Genomic DNA, 18,510 nt, shown 5'->3' on the forward strand with positions numbered 1-18,510 from the left:
AATAGTATAAAATATCTTGGTGTATCTCTAACCAAGCAAGTTAAATATCTGTATGACAAGAGCTCTCGTCCCTGAAGAAAGAAAGTTAAGAATGTATCAGAAGATGGAAAGATCTCCCATGCTAAAGGACTGGTAGGATTAACATAGTGAAAATGGCCATCTTACCAAAAGCAATCTACAGATACAATGCAATCCCTATCAAAATTATAGCATGATTTTTTTCAACAGACCTTGAAAGAGCAATTCTCTGAAACTTCAGAATTTCTCTATTTATTTTTGTCTGGATGACTTGTTTAATGGTGAGGGTGGGATATTGAACTTATTCATATAGAAAACCAAAAAATCAAGATAGCCAAAACAATCCTGAACAATAAAAAAAAAACTTCAGGAGGAATCACCATCCCTGACCTCAAGCTGTACTCACACAATTGTGAAAAAAAAAACAACTTCATGGTATTGGTACAGAATCAGACAGGTGAATTAATGGAATAATTCCTGAAATAAATCCACACATCTATGGATACTTGACTTTTAACAAAGAATTCAAAACCATACAATGGGAAAAAAAAAGAAAGCATCTTCAAAAAAGGTGCTGGTCTAACTGGCAGTCTGCATGTAGAAGAACACAAATATATCCATATTTATCACTCTGCACAAAACTCAAGGCCATATGGGTCAAATACCTCAATATAAAACCAGATACACTAAACCTGATAGAAGACAAAGTGGAAAATAGCCTTGAAGACACTGGCACAGGAGACAAATTTCTTAACAGAACACCAATAGCTCAGATACTAAGATCAACAATTAATAAATGGGACCTCATGAAACTTAATAGTGTCTGTAAGAAAAAGGACACCATCAATGGGGCAAAATGGCAGCCTACAGAGTAGGAAAAGATCTTCACCAAACCTGCATCTGACAGAGGACTAATATCCAAAATACATATAGAACTCAAGAAATTAGACACCAGCAAGCCAAATAACCCAATTAAACAATGGGGTACAGAGCTAAACAGAAAATTCTCAACAGAGGATCTCTAATGGCCAAGAAGCACTTGAAGAAATGTTCATCATTCTTAGTCATCAGGAATATGTAAATCAAAACAACTCTGAAATTTCATCTTACACCTTGGTCCTGCTGCAATTTGATGTGCCAGGTTGGGTTTGTACCCAGGGTGGGTAGGCTCCCCCTTCGCTAAGGAGAAGGGGAAAGGGTAGTGGGGGGACTGGTTTTTGAGGGTTGGAATGGGAGGAGAGGATGAAGGGGGCCTGTGGTCCAGATGTAAAATGAATAAATACATTAGTGGAAGAAATATATCTAGAAATGTTCTGCCTTCGAAGTCATACGTCATACAGTCAGGGAAACATTACTTAGATGGCAATCCAAACTGAGGAGCAAGATAATTAATTGGATTAATACCCACAAGTCATCTTCACAGATGAATTAAAAACACAAATGAATTATGCCCCACTGCCAATAGTAACAATCCTGTTCTTCTGGGAGAGAGGGAAATATAATAAGAATAGTTGAAAATTTAATTTTCAGCATCATGAAACTTGTGAAAAGTGAAATTAACATAATTCTACTTCTTTCTACTTTTCATTTCCTTTTTATTAATTTTAGTGTATATAAAGTACAGTTGTGTGTGTTTACATTCCTATGTGAAAGTGGGTAAGTGGGTGCCATAGTACTGTGTAGAAGCCAGAGAGCAAACTTGAGTGTAGGTCTTTACTTAAACCTTTACACACCAAACACAAAGCACTCAATTTTATAAAAAACACTATTAGATTTAAAATCCCATATTAACCCTAACACACTAATAGTAAGTTCAATACCCCACCATCACTATTAAACAGGTCATCCAGACAAAAATAGAGAAATTCTAAAGTTAAGTAATATAAAATCGAATCGATCTAACAGACATCTATAGAATGTTCTGCTCAAACACCAAAGGATACACCTTGTTCTCAGCAGCTCATGAAACTTTTTCCAAAGTGGACCACATATTAGCACCCATGGCGCGTCTCAGCCAATATAGAGAACTCGAAATAATGTCCTGCATCCTATGCTACCATGATATACTAAATAAAGGAGTATCTCAACAAAAAGAGAAACAGTAGATAGTACACAAGCACATGGAAGCTGAACAACTCACTGCTGAATGAAAACTAGGTTCAGGAAGAAATCAAGAAGGAAATTAAAAACTTCCAAGAATTAAATGAAGATGAGAGCACAACACACCCAAGCCTACAGGACAATGAAAGCCAGTCTGTGAGCAAAGCACCCAGGCCTACAGGACAACAAAAGCCAGTCTGTGAGCAAAGCACCCAGGCCTACAGGACAACGAAAGCCAGTCTGTGAGCAAAGGATTAAGTGATTATTACATCAGGAACAAACAAAAAAACGGACAAGCAAACAACTCAAACTGGATAGATCTCATAATGATAACCTAATGATACACTTGAAAGCTCTAGAAAAATAAGAAGAAACAATACCTAAAAAGTATAGATGAGAAGAAATGATGAGTCTCAGAGCCAAAATTAATAAAATAGATATGAAAAAAGTCAATGAGCCAGAGTTGGTTCTTTGAAAAAATTCATTGAAAAAGTATTGACAAACCTTTAGCCAAATTAATCAAAAGAAAGAGAAAGACAATCAAAATTATAAAATTAGAGACGAAAAGGGAGATGATGAGAAAATTCAGAGAACCATAAGGACATCTTTTAAAAGTCTGTATTTCACCAAACTGGAAGACCTAAAAGAAATGGATGGTATGATCTATTGAAGCTAATTCAACATGAAATAATTTAAACAGACCTGTAACCTCCACTGAGAGAGAGAGACAGAATTGAAAATATCCCAACCAAACAGCAACTCAAGGCCAGGTAGATTTACTGAGGAGTCCTATCAGAGCATCAAAGTGTCATGGATTTTATATTCTATTAGTTAGCAGCAATGATTTAGTTTCTCCTTTCAGAAGAAAGAATTGTTGAAATTGGTAACAATAATAGCAATCGTAAAGAGCTGAAAAAGAAAGCATAATATAGAACAGTTTTTTTACACCTGAATGGCACATGACCTTCATCCGATTTCATGCCAAAGCTTTGCATCAGAACAAAGGGAATATATAGCATAGGTTATATAACATAATTTCAAAAAGCATAACCAAAATCCTCATACTAGGACAAGCAGATGCAAGCGCTGAAAGGGTGAAGGTCTATTTAAGAGTTTATCTCACCGTGAGGTTTAATGCATATAGCCTATAACCACCACGAAAAGCCAAGCACCTCGAATGAAATTATCTATGATGTTCAAAAACAAACAAACAAACAAAACAACAATAAAAACCAGAGCCAGAACTCCACCTTATAGCAGACTTTTTTGGTTAAATAGTATTACTTCCAAACAATATTAGCATGCACAACAGGGAAAAGAAATCCAAAACCATGCTCATTTACAAAATTACAGTTACAAAGTCTATCTGTAACAAATGTTTTAAAACATTTTTGTGATAAAAAGAAAACCAAGAAACATCACATACCTTGGTGTGTAATGTGTTATAAAATGTAATTTGTGAAATGATTATTAACAAACAAAATGTCGAATGCTGCCAACAGAACTCCATGGTAATTTTCAGGAAAGCCCTTTTTTTTTTTGTGGAAAGCTATTAAGTATGGCTAGCTAGTAAGCTTATGTCATTTATGGATTGGTTGGTAAAAATGTCCAGCCAATGTACTGAAATGTAAGAAAAGTTAAAGTTGTTGGCTTTTGCCTACCGTACCAAGATCAGCCTTAAGATCTGTTGGCAGACTTAACTTTCTTGATCCTTTGACTGAAAAAACAGAAAAAGGAAAAAGGCAGTTGTTAATCATGTGAAATTAAAGAGACGTGTGGAGGGCAGTGGGCTTCACGGTATAGTCGGCAGCAGCCTTCTGAAAATTACACTTACTATGCAGTTATAGGAACAGAAGTATTGTCCCAATGTTGGCTGCCATTCAATAGCAAACATTAAATATTTAAACAGAAACACAAGAAAAGCATTTGTTTCTAAAGTAAATAATTAAGAGAATATTTACATAGATTACTACACCAGGTATGGTAAGCAATTTCTCAATAGAAAAGTATCAAAAATTAATTTCACATATATTTAACAGGTAGATATCACAATAAATGTATAAACTTACATTGTACTTTACAATGATAAAGGTAAAACTTTTACAGCTAGCTTGTAAAACTTTTACACTAACCTTTACAGCTAGCTTGGTGTATAATAATCTAATTTAGCTTATTTTCAAATATTATGCAAATTCAACAGTCTGCTTACCAATATTAGTGTTATTTAATTTTCCACAGGACAGTGTATTGATCATATCACTCACAATAGAATTTTATTCTTTTAATTTAAAAATCATTAGTGTTGATCAGATCATTTTTACTTTTAGCATTGTTATATATAATGTAAGTTTATCAAGTCATCAGGTTTGACAGCAATCATCTTTATTTACTAAGCCATTTTTTGGCTTTTAAATATATTTTTTCTTTTGTTCTAAAATACTAGTTTTCTTTTCTTTCATTTCAACAATATAAAAATGTAAGATCCATTCATATTTAACAAGTTACACAAATCTCAACATTATGGTTTGACTCAGTTGCTACACATTGCTGACTTTAATAAGACATCTATATTACATAAAAACAAGTATAAACTCTGATAAAGTAAAAGCAGCAGGCAAAGACATTTGTATATCAGTCTATAAAAATGAGAATAAAATCAGATTTTAATAATTTGGTATTAACAATTATCAGCATAAATAGAAGATGCTATTTATTTATATCAAACATGACAAAAATCACATAATAATGTTGTGGTGATGCAGAATTATAAAAATACCTCTTACACTGCAGTGACTGGACCTTTTGCTGGACCTCACATCCAAAGTTACTTATATACCTTGATGTTAGTTAAGACTTAAGATTACTACCCTCCTGTGTACACAGCCTGTTTGTTAACTTGCCATTAAGATAACAATGTAACAACCAATCTTACTTGCCTGGCGTTTCTTATATGATCAGCTTCTATAACTAAGTTACTGCACAGCTGTAATCTTATGTGTTCTTCCATGCCCCAGATCCAGAATAATGCATGTAGTTTATGATAACCATTTGCTGAAAACATCAAGTTTAGGCTGAAGGCTATCATACAAAATAAATATTCACCAAAAGTGATGAAAGCAACATAAAGATATTGTTTGATAAACCCTAATGCTAGTAGTATTTTTTTTATCTTGGTCAGTTGGAGTCTGTGACTTAATCCTTTGTAAAATTTTCTTAGAACTACCTGTAAAGTATCCCCCATTCCTTCCCCATGTGATGCTTTCTGTGTGTTTCAATAGACAAGAAAGCAAAGCCTTTTGTGAGAAACAGACAGACAGACACAGATACAACAGAGGAACACACACAGACACACAGAGATGACAGACAGGGACACATTCAGACTAATGGAACAGACACACAAGAGCGTGGAAACACGGAGCGTGAAGGAGAGCATGCAAATCCAGGTTTGCTCTTGGTACCAAGGGGAAGTGCTTTCATTTCTGTCCTTAATGTGACAGAAATATAATATTTTATTATTAATGCATTCAAATTGAACTCATAATAGTACTTCATAAGAGTTTATATCATAATTCAGACAAGCTGAAGAGGTAAGGATTTTTTATTTAATCTTTTAAATTGTTTCTATTCTGATTTTAAATAGGATCTTTAACATATCTACATAACCCCCCTCTCTTCATATACATGACTATATATATGTATTTATGTGTATATAAATATATATATATACATACATACATACATTTTTACATATTTGTGTACATATGAGTACATGCACATATATGTGTATATTTAATCAAATTACAAAGATTTTTTTTAAAAGGCCTATAATCCCTGCTAGACTTTAAAAGTCCTGATTTACAGAGCAGGAAAATTTTTACAAGGACAGGCCTTCCAGGAGACCTGCAGCAACTCAGATTCACACTCCCTACTATTCTTTTGTTTTGTTTTGCTTTGCTTGTTTTTTCTATAGGCAGGGTTTCCTTACATAGTTTAAACTGGCTTTAAACTCACTAAGCATTTGAGGTTAACTTTGAACTATGATTCTTTTGTCTCTACCCTGTGAACATTAGGATTATACACATGCATCACATGTCTTGGCTTGTATGATCCTGGAGGCAGAAACAAGGCTTCCTGGATGCTTGACAAGCACTCTGCTAACTGACCATATCCCCAGCCCCTCCCCCATCATTCTTTTTTTCTCAATTATTTTATTTATTTACATCCCAAATGTTGTCCCTTCCCATCATTATTATGGTACACTCACCCTGATATTCTAGCATTCATGATAAATGACTTTGGCTTTCAGAGATAGAGTTTGAATTCTCAGCACCTAACCAGTTTACCAGCTACCTTTCTGACTCTGTAGACTACTGCTCATCAGAAACCTGGGGCCATTCTTACAAACTTTGCTCTCGATTGTGCTACCTGGGGAGGAAAAGGATGACTAGATGAATGACTGATGAAGGAACTTCCCTAATAGCAATGCTAATAACAGACTTCTGTTACTATGCATTCTCCTTCAGCTTCTCAGTGAATTAATTACTATTCATCTGTCAAGGCATCTCAAACATTGAGCTGCGGATATATCTCAGATTATCCTAATGTAGGCAGAGCAGATTAGGGAAACACATTCAAGTGTCAGTGAATAAGTGCCCAAATAAAATTATGTTTGGAATGCTCATTCATACTTGGTGCCTGAGGTACCAGTGAGTTTTTCCCAAGTGCACTTACATCTGGCATGTGAGAGCAAGAATCAGTTACGCAAGATGTGCAAACTGAGACAGCTGATAAATGTCAAAGCAGAGTCGATTGGGTTTGAGTAAAATGAAATTTATGTAAGGTGACCAAGTTTGTGCAGCCTTCTAAATTTCTCTTTCTTATTGTTAATTAAGCTAAAACATATATTCCACATTCATTTCAAAATGTTAGTCAAAGAAAGAAGATGGAACAGGGTCATCTTAGTGTCTGGTAGATTAGCACACGAGTGGACTGAAGAATTCTGGGTCAATGGACACATAGAGCTGTTGAAGCTGATACCCTCACCACCACACATAGTTCTGCTCTGCTCAAGTCTTTCCAGTTCATCTGTTTGGGTAATTCTCTGATGTGCTGCAACAACTGCTATAGAAGTTCCTTCTCAAGAGTAAACTCTTAATAAAAATATTTATCAATGGTCTGAGTTTAAAACAATGAAACACTTTGTAACATTCCACATACCAGATTCTAAAATACTATAAAAGACTTAGCTTAGCAGAAATTTGTATTTTAAGATGTTTTACAAACAGCATTGAAGTCCAAATGTTGTCAGATCACAGTTTGAGAAGCAATATTATAAACCCTTCATGAGTAACAACTGGCTCACATATCTTTTTCCAGAAAAAACTTCCATGAGAAAAATTATCTGTAGTGCATTTCAGTTTCCTATGTAAGAGAAGCCATGTAGTTTTTGGTTATTAAATGAGCACCATATATGGTAGACACAATTAGATAATAGATGTTACATCTCTACATCTTAAAATTGGTTATAATTATATTTTTCAAGTTAATGTTTTGAACCCTTTCCTTGATAAAATTTTTTTATTTCATAATGTTTGGTTATCCATTTTCAAATGAGGGCATCTTTTTCTAATTATGAGTATTTATAAGTATGTAATTTTGACTTTTGTTTTTGATATGGTAAGCTAGTACTTCCTAAGACCCCAATGTCTTTTTAAAGAGTGATATAATTTTCTCTCTGGTAACTTTCTAAGGCAGGACCAGCCAGGAGGCACAGGCTGCAAAAGCAGAAGAGCAGCTGGGACAGACAGGGTCCTTCCTGCATTCATCTGCAACCAGGAGGTGCTGCTCTTCCACAGCCCTCTGTGCACCATTCTCATGAGTGGAGAGCATGTCTCCAGAGAGTGCTTTGAACCCAGGACTCAGAACCACTGGAGGAACAAGCTCCAGCCAGAGACAGAAAGAACATCTAACAGCAGAGATTACCAGATGGCAAAAGACAAATGCAAGAATCTTACCAACAGAAACCAAGACTACTTGACATCATTAGAACCCAGTACTCTCACCACAGCAAGTCCCGGATACCCCAACACACTGGAAAAGCAAGATTTGGATCTAAAATAGTATCTCATGATGCTGATAGAGGAATTTAAAAAGACATATATAACTCCCTTAAAGAAATACAGAAGAACACAGGTAAACAGGTACAAGCCCTTAAAGAGGAAACACAAAATCCCATAAAGAATTACAGGAGAACACAACCAAACAGGTGAAGGAATCAAACAAAACCATCCAGGATGTAAAAATGGAAGTAGAAACAATTAACAAGTAACAGTAGACAACTCTGGAGATAGCCTAGGAAAGAAATCAGGAGCCATAGATGCAAGCATCACCAACAAAATACAAGAGATAGAAGAGAGAAAGAATCTCAGGTGCAAAAGATACCATTGAAAACATTGATGCAACAGTGAAAGAAAATGCAAAATGCAAAAAGCTCCTGAACCAAAACATCCAGAAAATCCAGGACACAATGAGAAGACCAACCCTAAGGATAATAGGTATAGAAGAGACTGAAGTTTCCAACTTAAAGGGTCAGTAAATATCTTCAACAAAGTTATAGAAGAAAACTTCACTAACCCAAAGAAAGAGATGTCCATGAAGCCTACAGAACTCCAAATAGTTTGGACCAGAAAAGAAATTTCTCTCATCACATAATAATCAAAACACCAAATTTTTAGATCCTGGATGGTTTTGTTTGATTCCTTCACTTGTTTGGTTGTGTTTTCCTGTAATTCTTTAAGGGATTTTTTTTTTTTATTTCCTAAATGAAACAAAGAAAGCATATTAAAAGCAGTGAGGGAAAAAGGTCAAGTAACATATAAAGGCAGACCTATCAGAATTACACCATATTTCTTGCCAGAGACTATGTAAGCCAAATGATCATGGGCTGATGTCATACAGACCCTAAGAGAACACAAAAGCCAGCCCAGGTTACTATACCCAGCAAAACTCTCAATTACCATAGATGGAGAAACCAAGGTATTCCATGACACAAACAAATTTATACAATATTTTGCCACAAATCCAGCCCTACAAAGGATAATAAATGGAAAACCCCAACACAAGGAGGGAAACTACACCCTAGAAAAAGCAAGAAAGTAATATTTCAACAAAACTAAAGGAAGATAGCCACATGAACAGAATTGCAACTCTAACAACAAAAATAACAGAAAGCAACAATTATTTTTCACATTCATACATACATATATACATATATAGATACATACATTTTTACATATTTGTGTACATATGAATACATGCACATATATGTGTGTATACTTAATCAAATTACAATGATTTTTTTAAAAGGCCTATAATCCCTGCTAGACTTTACAAGTCCTGATTTATAGAGCAGGAATATTTTTACAAGGACAGGCCTTCCAGGAGACCTGCAGCAACTCAGATTCACATTCTGAATTCACAGTGAAACTAACAGAAGTTATGAAACAAATTGATTTAACAGATATCTATAGAAAATTTTATCCTAAAACAAAAGGATATACGTTCTTCTCAGTACCTCATGGTACCTTTTCCAAAATTGACCACATAATTGGTCACAAAACAGGCCTCAATAGATACAAGAAGATTGGAATAATTCTTTGCATCTTATCAGATCACCACAGACTAAGGCTGGTCCTCAATAACAACATAAACAATAGAAAGCCCACATACATGTGGAAGCTGAATAGCACTATACTCAATGATAACTTGGTCAAGGAAGAAATAAAGAAAGAAATTAAAGACTTTCTAGAGTTTAATGAAAATGAAGTCACAACATACCCAATCTTATGGGACACAATGAAAGCAGCCCTAAGAGGAAAACTCATAGCTCTAAGTGCCTCCAAAAAAGAAACTGGAGAGAGCATACACTAGCAGTTTGACAGCAAATCTGAAAACTCTAGAACAAAAAGAAGCAAATTCACCCAAGAGGAGCAGATGACAGGAAATAATCAAACTCAGGGCTGAAATCAACCAAGTGGAAACAAAAAGAACTATACAAGGAATAAACCAAACCAGGAGCTGGTTCTTTGAGAAAATGAACAAAATAGGTAAACCCTTAGCCAGACTAACTAGAGTGCACAGAGACAGTATCCAAATTAATAAAATCAGGAGTGAAAAGGGAGACAACAACAGAAACTGTGGAAATCCAAAGTCATCAGATCCTACTACAAAAGTTTATACTGAACAAAACTGGAAAATCTGGATGAAATGGACAATTTTCTAGACACATACCAGATGCCAAAGTTAAAACAGGATCAGATAAACCATCTAAACGGTCCCATAACACCTAAAGACATAGAAGCAGTCATTAATAGCTCCCAACCAAAAAAGGCCAAGGACCAGATGGGCTTAGTGGAGAATTCTATCAGACCTTCAATGAAGACCTAATACCTGTACACCACAAACTATTCCACAAAGTAGAAACAGAAGGAACACTACCCAATTTGTTCTACGAAGCCACAATTATGCTTATATCTAAACCACACAAAGACCCAACAAAGAAAGAGAACTTCAGACCAATCTCCCTTATGAATATCAATGCAAAAATACTCAATAATTTTTTTTTTGAGACAGGGTTTCTTTGTGTAGCCCTGGCTGTCCTGGAACTCACTCTGTAGTCCAGGCTGGCCTCGAACTCAGAAATCCACTGGCCTTGAACTCAGAAATCTGCCTGCCTCTGCCTCCCAAGTGCTGGGATTAAAGGCATGCGCCACCATCGCCTGGCCAAATAAAATTTTTGAAAACTGAACCCAAGAACACATCAGAACGATCATTCACCATGATCAAGTAGGCTTAATCCCGGAGATGCAGGGATGGTTTAGTATATGGAAATCCATCAACATAATCCACTATATAAACAAACAAAGAAAAAACCACATGATCATTTCATTAGATGCTGAAAAAGCATTTGACAAAATCCATCATCCATTCATGTTACAAGTCTCAGAAAGGTCAGTCCAAGGCCCACACCTAAGCACAGTAAAAACAACAGCAGCAAACAGCGGCCACCATCAAAACAAATGGAGAGAAACCTGAAGCAATCCCACTAAAATCAAGGAATAGACAAGGGTGCCCACTCTCTCCCTACCTATTCAACATAGTACTTGAAGTTCTAGCTAGGGCAATTAGACAACAAAAGGAGGTCAAAGGGATACAAATTGGAAAGGAAGAAGTCAAAATATCACTATTTTCAGATGATATGATTATATACTTAAGTGACCTCATTTTTATTTCTATTGAGATAGTTTTTCATATAGTCCTGCTTCATACCGGCCTCAATGGCTGAGGACAATGTTACATTCAGAATCCCTCTTGCTGAATTTCCTGAGTGCTGCCTCACCTCATCTAGTCTGTGCTGTGCTTGAAATTGAACTCCAGGCTTCAGGAATGCTACCCAAGCATGCTGGCAACTGAGGTATTTCCCACTGGTTAATCAGAGTCCTTTTATTTATATCACCTTTGTTCTCTCATATGATCCCCCTCCTAACTCAGCTACATCTTTCTTATTGCTCCTTCATGTAATTTCAATATTTATTATTATGTAAATTTTACATAGCCTTTGTCATGTGATGAATGAACACTGGGAGAATAAAATCTTAAGGTTTTTCCAACCAAATACAAATTACTAAAAATTTTAACATTTTCCATTGAAATACGCTTGAGCTTTAATTTTCTCACCATAAAAGGGCATATAGAAACTACTATTTATAAAACTTTAACAATTACTTTTATCATCCTTGGCTATTGATCTTACTTGGCATCTATAACATTAATAATTCTTTAATTCTACAAGTCTGGCCATATCCATTTTTTAATGAATGACTTAGTTTTCTTAAAGATTTATTTATTTATTTATTTAATGTATATGAGTACACTGTAGTTGTCTTCAGACACACTAGAAGAGGGCGTCAGATCCCATTACAGATGGTTGTGAGCCACCATGTGGTTGCTGGGAATTGAACTCAAGGCTCCTGGAAGAGCAGCCATCTTAACCTCTTAGCCATCTCTCAAGTCTCTGAATAACCTTTTTAAAGGTACACAGCCTTGTTTTTAAGTTTGTTTGCATCCCAATAAGCAGTTCAGGTTTTAAGGCCTCTGCACAGTATTGTGATGATAAAACCTACAATGGATAATTCTTCAGAAAAACTTTCTGAAATGGCCATTCTTTGATAGAGTTATGGTGATCATCAATGGTTGTTGCTGGCTACAGAAGTTAATTCATTGAATTATATATGCTAATGGTGACTCTATAATAAAATCTCATTAGTTGGTAGGCATTGAAATTTCCTTTGAATCTCCTGTTTGTCTTGTCCTACTTTCTCATAGGCTTCATGAAGTTATTCATTTGTATGATTTTTTTAAAAATATCAAAATTGTATGGAACATTTCAAGATCAAGACAAAAAATGCCTTACGAATCTCTAGTTTATAACGTGACATAAGTATCTCTAGTTTGAATAAATACTTCCAGCAACATGCCTATATTGGCCATGTTTTGACTTATGTTTTTAGTACAAGTGAGAATCAAATCTTAAACTGTGAAGCAAATTGGGAAGAAATGAGTATTGTGTTTGTTCATAGAAAAGATTTTCATCTTCACCTGGCAAGTGGTGTACTTGACTCCTCTGTTTCACAGCTGGCATTTCATTCCTATAAAAGCCTGGTGCTGCCTCGGGAGTTCTGGTAGCAAGTCCTAAAGGAAGGGAATACAAGACTATTGGCATAGAACTTCTCAGCCCGAGTGAAGTAAGAATATATCTTAAAGGCCAATTTCCTAATCACTACACAGGAGGCCTGTGTTTATCTGTGCTGGGCTGTGTGTGTGCATGTGGAGATCAGAGATAGATGTCAAGTATCTTTCTTGACCACTTTGCATCCTCTATATTGAGGCAGGCTTTTCATTCCAATCCAGAGCTTGCTGATGTAGCTACTCTAGCTAGCCAGCTTTTTCCAAGGATCCTCTATCTCTGCCTCTCAAGGGCTGGGATTACAAGCAGACTGCCACAATACTCACATTTATGTGGATGCTGGGGAGTTGATCTACAGTATTCACAATTATGTGACAAGTACTTTACTCATTGAGCTATCTCCTCAGCCCTATTCTGTGCCTTTATTATATCTCTATTTATACATCTATATCTGTGATATTGATTTCTATGATAAAGATATCTATTTATCTGATATATATCTGATATTATATGCATATAAAACTCTACTTTGCATATATATATACACATATATATACATATACATATATATGTATATACATATATATACACACATATATACATATATATATTTGGAGGGCAAAGTAGAGTTTCTCTGAAGATGCAGTAGGATATTAGACATACAATTTAGGCTACTGATTTTAGATCAAGGATTAGTAAAACAAAGTTGTTCCTTGTTTTTGACTATTTTTATGATACCACTTTTATGACATTTTAATAAAGATATATTTAATAAAAATAATTATCAATCATCCTGTTTTTTGTGGATTTGGCTCCTTAATAAGTTTTTTGTAGACTATGGGAAGTATGAATTATAAGGTTGATGGTAATAACAGAAATAGAAGGAGTCTTGTGACCTGATGGGAGTATAGAAGAGGATGCTCTCCCAGGCAAAGGATTAGAAAAAGGCTCATGGTCTTGGGAAGGTTTAACCCTATAATTAAAGATTTGTTGATTTTGGAACTCTTTGTCCTGAAAAGGTACTATTTTCTTTAGAAAGTTACACTTCTGTCTGGCGACTGGGTTTAGGACTGAGTATTAGTACCAATCTAACCATCTTGGAAGATGAACTTATATAGGACACAATGCTCTGAGTGCAAAGGTGTTTCACAGCTTTTTTATTTAAAAATATTATTAGTATAATTATTTCTGCAAGTGGACTCTAGTTCCATTTGTGATAATTAGTCTACTTTCTGTTCTTAATCTTTGCTCAGTGGATAGCATAATGTTTTATTGTGGACACTACTAATTGAATGTCTTATTGTGAAAATACTAGTTGAATAGTTTAAGAAATGAAAAACCAATATAAAAACCATTATAGTATTTTGAATAGTGAGAATCAGATTCCAATTGGCTCATTGATTCTGTAGCTCCCAATCTACACTCTATTCTCTTTCATTACCTCAAGTAAATACTTTATAGTCTATACCTTTATCTGCTCTTTGTAGTTTATTAGAGTATAAGAGACTTTGAGAACACAGAAAGACTATAAAATAATTACTGTTTTCCTTAAGTGCTAGTTTATCTTATTACAATAGACTTACATTGACTATTACCACATGATTTTAGTGAATTTAATGGGGGATGGGGAAGGTCTAAGATCTTTTGTGGAGAATTACTACTGAATAAACATCTTTAAATGTTTTCATAGAGAAAATAATTTATCTACCCCATTTAGGAGAATACACTTAACTGTCAATTTTAGCCTTGAAGTGATAAATGAATTCCTTTATAGTACATGATTTTATCTCCAAGAAACAAAACATGCAGATAGTCAAAACTGTTCTGTTTTGCAGAAATCTACTTGATCACATGGGAGCCTCTTGCGCTGCCCTCAGGGAAGATGAGCAGAGGTGTTTCCAGAGGTGTTCTACCTTCCATGAAAGAATAAATACTACAGGAAGAGGGATGAGGGTAGGATAATAACCAAAAGCTTTCAGCAATTATCACAATTACAAGCATTTCAGCCTTATCCTTGAGATTAGAAAAAAGAACTTGCTAACATCACATCTATGCAATGTTATATGGAGGTCTGAGACAACGTTTTTCTTTAGAAGAAGAAATAGAAATGCAATTTCACTGAAAACACAATTACATATGTAGAAAACCCAAAACAATTTATAAACTATTAGAATTTGTAACTTAAATGAGCTTGCTGGGTACAAGTAGAATTTGTAAATATTATGTTTTTATGTTCTATCCACAAGTGACTAGAAAATTAAATTCACATTTATAATAATTGAAAAATAAAAACAAAAGAATAAGTCTAATGAAAGATGAACAAGACCTCTGCAAATGAAAATTAAAAATCACTACGAGATAAAGAACACATATAAATGTGTAATATACAGGAGACATTCAATATTGTTAAACATGCAAATTATACCTAATAGATCTAAAACTATAATTGTAATAACAATGTAAACATGCTTATATGCAAATTAATAAGTTATTCCTAAATGTTAAAAAACCTAGAATATATAAAACAGTCTTGAAAAAGGACCAAAAATTTGGCAAAACTACAATGTCTGCAATATTTATGAAGCCATATTAATTAAAACAGTATGATCTAAATAAGTAGTATACATTTTGTTTTGAATAGAAGATAAAGCCCTCCCCCCAACACATGCACACACCACATAGTGAAGTCCACTAATTAATAGTGAAAGCTCCACTTCTGGGTAGTGAAGAAAAGGGCAATCTCCACATAAATATCACTTATCATTTAGATAGCTAAACAGCTTCTTCCTCATACATAGAATAAATTCCAAATGGAAGTTAAATGTGAAATATAAAACAGTAAGCTTCTACAGGATAGTATTTAAAATTGCTTCATGATCATAGTGGGTAAGATATTTCTTTAAACAAAAAGGCATAAGGCATTCCAATAAAATAAAATGTTGTCAATTGAAATACATTAGAACTAGCACTAACTTTAAGAAAGCCACAGAAATGGTGCAAAATATTTAGTAGAATATACATATAGCCAAAGACTTCTGTCTAACAGACACACACACACACACACACACACACACACACACACACACACACACTCCTATAAATAAGAAATGAATAAAGAGAAGTTAGTGACTCAATCACAGTGAAGAATTGAACATCTTATAAAATGAAATAAATGTACTACATATAGAACTCTTCAAATCATTAGGCATTAGAGATGTGCAATCCAATTTAATTCTATAATGAGATGATATTATATATATAAAATAAATATAATTTTTAATATTAAGTGCCCTAACATTGAATATCAGGAAGTATATGATGAACCTCCTGAACACTTTAAGTGGAAGTAAACTGGTAAACTACTTTAGCATACTTACTGGTAGTATATTTGCTAAATATGCACATTTGCCTGTGTGGCATTCCCCTTCTAGACACATATACAACAGAAGTGAATTGATATTTTCATTAAAAATGTATAAGATTTTCATATTTGTCTCATTTATAAGAGCCCAAACCACTAAATGTTTCACAACATTAAATTGAGGGATATTCATATATTGGAATATTACACAGCAATAAAAATCATGCCATAACAAAGATGGATAAGATATACACACACAAAGATGGAGGGAGAGAGAAAGAGAAGGAGACAGACAGAAACATAGAAAGACAGAAACAGAAACAGAGAGAACAAGAAAAATAAACACTATATTATTTCAATCATATGAAAGTAGCATGATTTTGATAGGCTATACCTATCAGGATCCTAGAAGAATTTCCTACCAGGAAATATATAGTCCATGGTGATCTGATAGAATGCATGATATTATTTCAATCTTCTTGTATCTGTTGAGGCTTGTTTTATGACACATTATATGGTCAATTTTGGAGAAGGTGCAATGAGGTGCTGAGAAGAAGGTATGTTCTTTTGTCTTAGGGTGAAATGTTCTGTATATATCTATTAAATCCATTTGGTTCATAGTCTCTATCAGTTTTACTCTGTCTGTTAAGTTTCTGTTTCAATGACTTGTCCATTGGTGAGAGTGGGGTGTTGAAATCTCCCACTATTATTGTCTGGGGTTCAATGTGTGTTTTGAGCTTTAGTAAAGCTTCTTTTATGAATGTGGGTACCCTTGCATTTGGGGCATAGATGTTCAGAATTGAGAACTTCTCTTGGTGGATTTTTTTTCTTTGATGAATATGAAGTGTCCTTTATCACATTTGATAACTTTTGGTTCAAAGTGGATTTAATTGGATATTAGGACACCAACTCTTGCTTGTTTCTTGGGACCATTTGCTTGGAAGACTTTTTTCTAGCCTTTCACTCTGAGGTAGCATCTATCTTTGTTATTGATGTGTGTTTCTTATAAGCAGAAAAATGCTGGATCTTGCTTGCATATCCAGTGTGTTAGCTTATGTCTTTTTATTGGGAAATTGAGTCCATTGATATTGAGAGACATTAAAGACAAATGATTATCAGTTCATGTTTAAATCTTTAAAGCTAACGCCTGACTTGAAGGCATCAAAATTAATATACCTCTGCAATAAGGTCTAGATTCAGTACCAGCTAGATAATAGTTCAAAATGGCCACCTAATGGCACCCTAGATCCAACTATTTTAAGGAATCTTAATATATACCGCCAGTGAACTGGTAAATGGAAGGAGGTTGCCTATGTCCAAGCATTTATCTATCTTCACTCCAATCCCTCCTAGAGCTCTCCTTGTTCCCCAACCCAACTTCTCTTACCCATGAAATCTACCTCTGCTAGATGATGCTACAATGCTAGATCCAGCTAATGAACCACCTCCTTTTTGCCACAGACCTGTTTCCATGCAGCCAAAAACCCAAACTGCTGCCTCAGTTTCTCCTTCTCACCAGGATACCCCAGAGCCTGCTAGCTCTACCTCTCTAGACCCTTCCCCTTCTTCCATGCCAACTGCAGGTCACTATAAATGCCCCACATCATTGGCAACAGGTCTGTGAGGCCCGCCAATGTGACATCATGGGTTTTAGAGGTCCTGATGACAACATACAGAACAAAAAACGAATATTAAAAGTGACAATGGAAAAAGGACAGGAAACATACAAAGGGAGACCTATCAGAATTACAGGAGACTTCTTAACAGAGACTCTAAAATCTAGAAGAACCTGGACAGATATCTTGCAACCTCTAAAAAAGGTAGTGCCAACCTAGACTACTATTCTCAGCAAAACTCTCATTCACCATAGACGGAGAAAAAAGGTATTTCAAGACAAAGCCAAATTAAAACAGTATCTAGCTATAAGTCTAGCCTCATAGAAAATACTAGAAGGAAAACTCTAACCCAAGAAGGATAACTATACCTAAGAAAACACAGGAAATAAGTAATTCCATATCAGCAAATGCAAGGAAAGCACACACACACACCACTACCATCACCACCAATATCAAAATAACAGGAAATAACAATCACTGGTCATTAATATCTAACCCTAACCCTAACCCAACATCAATGGACTCAATTTCCCAATGAAAAGACATAGGATAATGGATATGGAAACAGGATCCACCTTTTTGCTGCATATAAGAAACAAACCTGAGGGGAGCCGCAGGGCAGCAGGGACATGATCCTCTCAGCTTCCGAGTGACAGAGGGGGTTCAGCATC

The 18,510-nt window shown here is 35.0% G+C and overlaps 1 protein-coding gene across 8 annotated transcripts in view; it reads right to left on the reverse strand.

Annotated features, from left to right (window-relative positions):
- The window catches only part of Stxbp5l (syntaxin binding protein 5 like), a 268,083-nt gene that overhangs the window by 31,636 nt on the left and 217,937 nt on the right, over positions 1–18,510 (reverse strand). For 4 of the 8 annotated variants that reach the window (XM_031363831.1, XM_031363834.1, XM_031363829.1 and 1 more), the window contains one exon: positions 12,775–12,867. The exons of the other annotated variants lie outside the window; for them this stretch is intronic. In XM_031363831.1, coding sequence (XP_031219691.1) covers positions 12,775–12,867 — 93 coding nt within the window. The remainder of the gene's footprint in view (positions 1–12,774; positions 12,868–18,510) is intronic. 8 annotated transcript variants of the gene reach the window in all.

This window comes from Mastomys coucha, unplaced genomic scaffold (assembly GCF_008632895.1).
Source record: "Mastomys coucha isolate ucsf_1 unplaced genomic scaffold, UCSF_Mcou_1 pScaffold12, whole genome shotgun sequence".
NCBI lineage: Eukaryota > Metazoa > Chordata > Mammalia > Rodentia > Muridae > Mastomys > Mastomys coucha.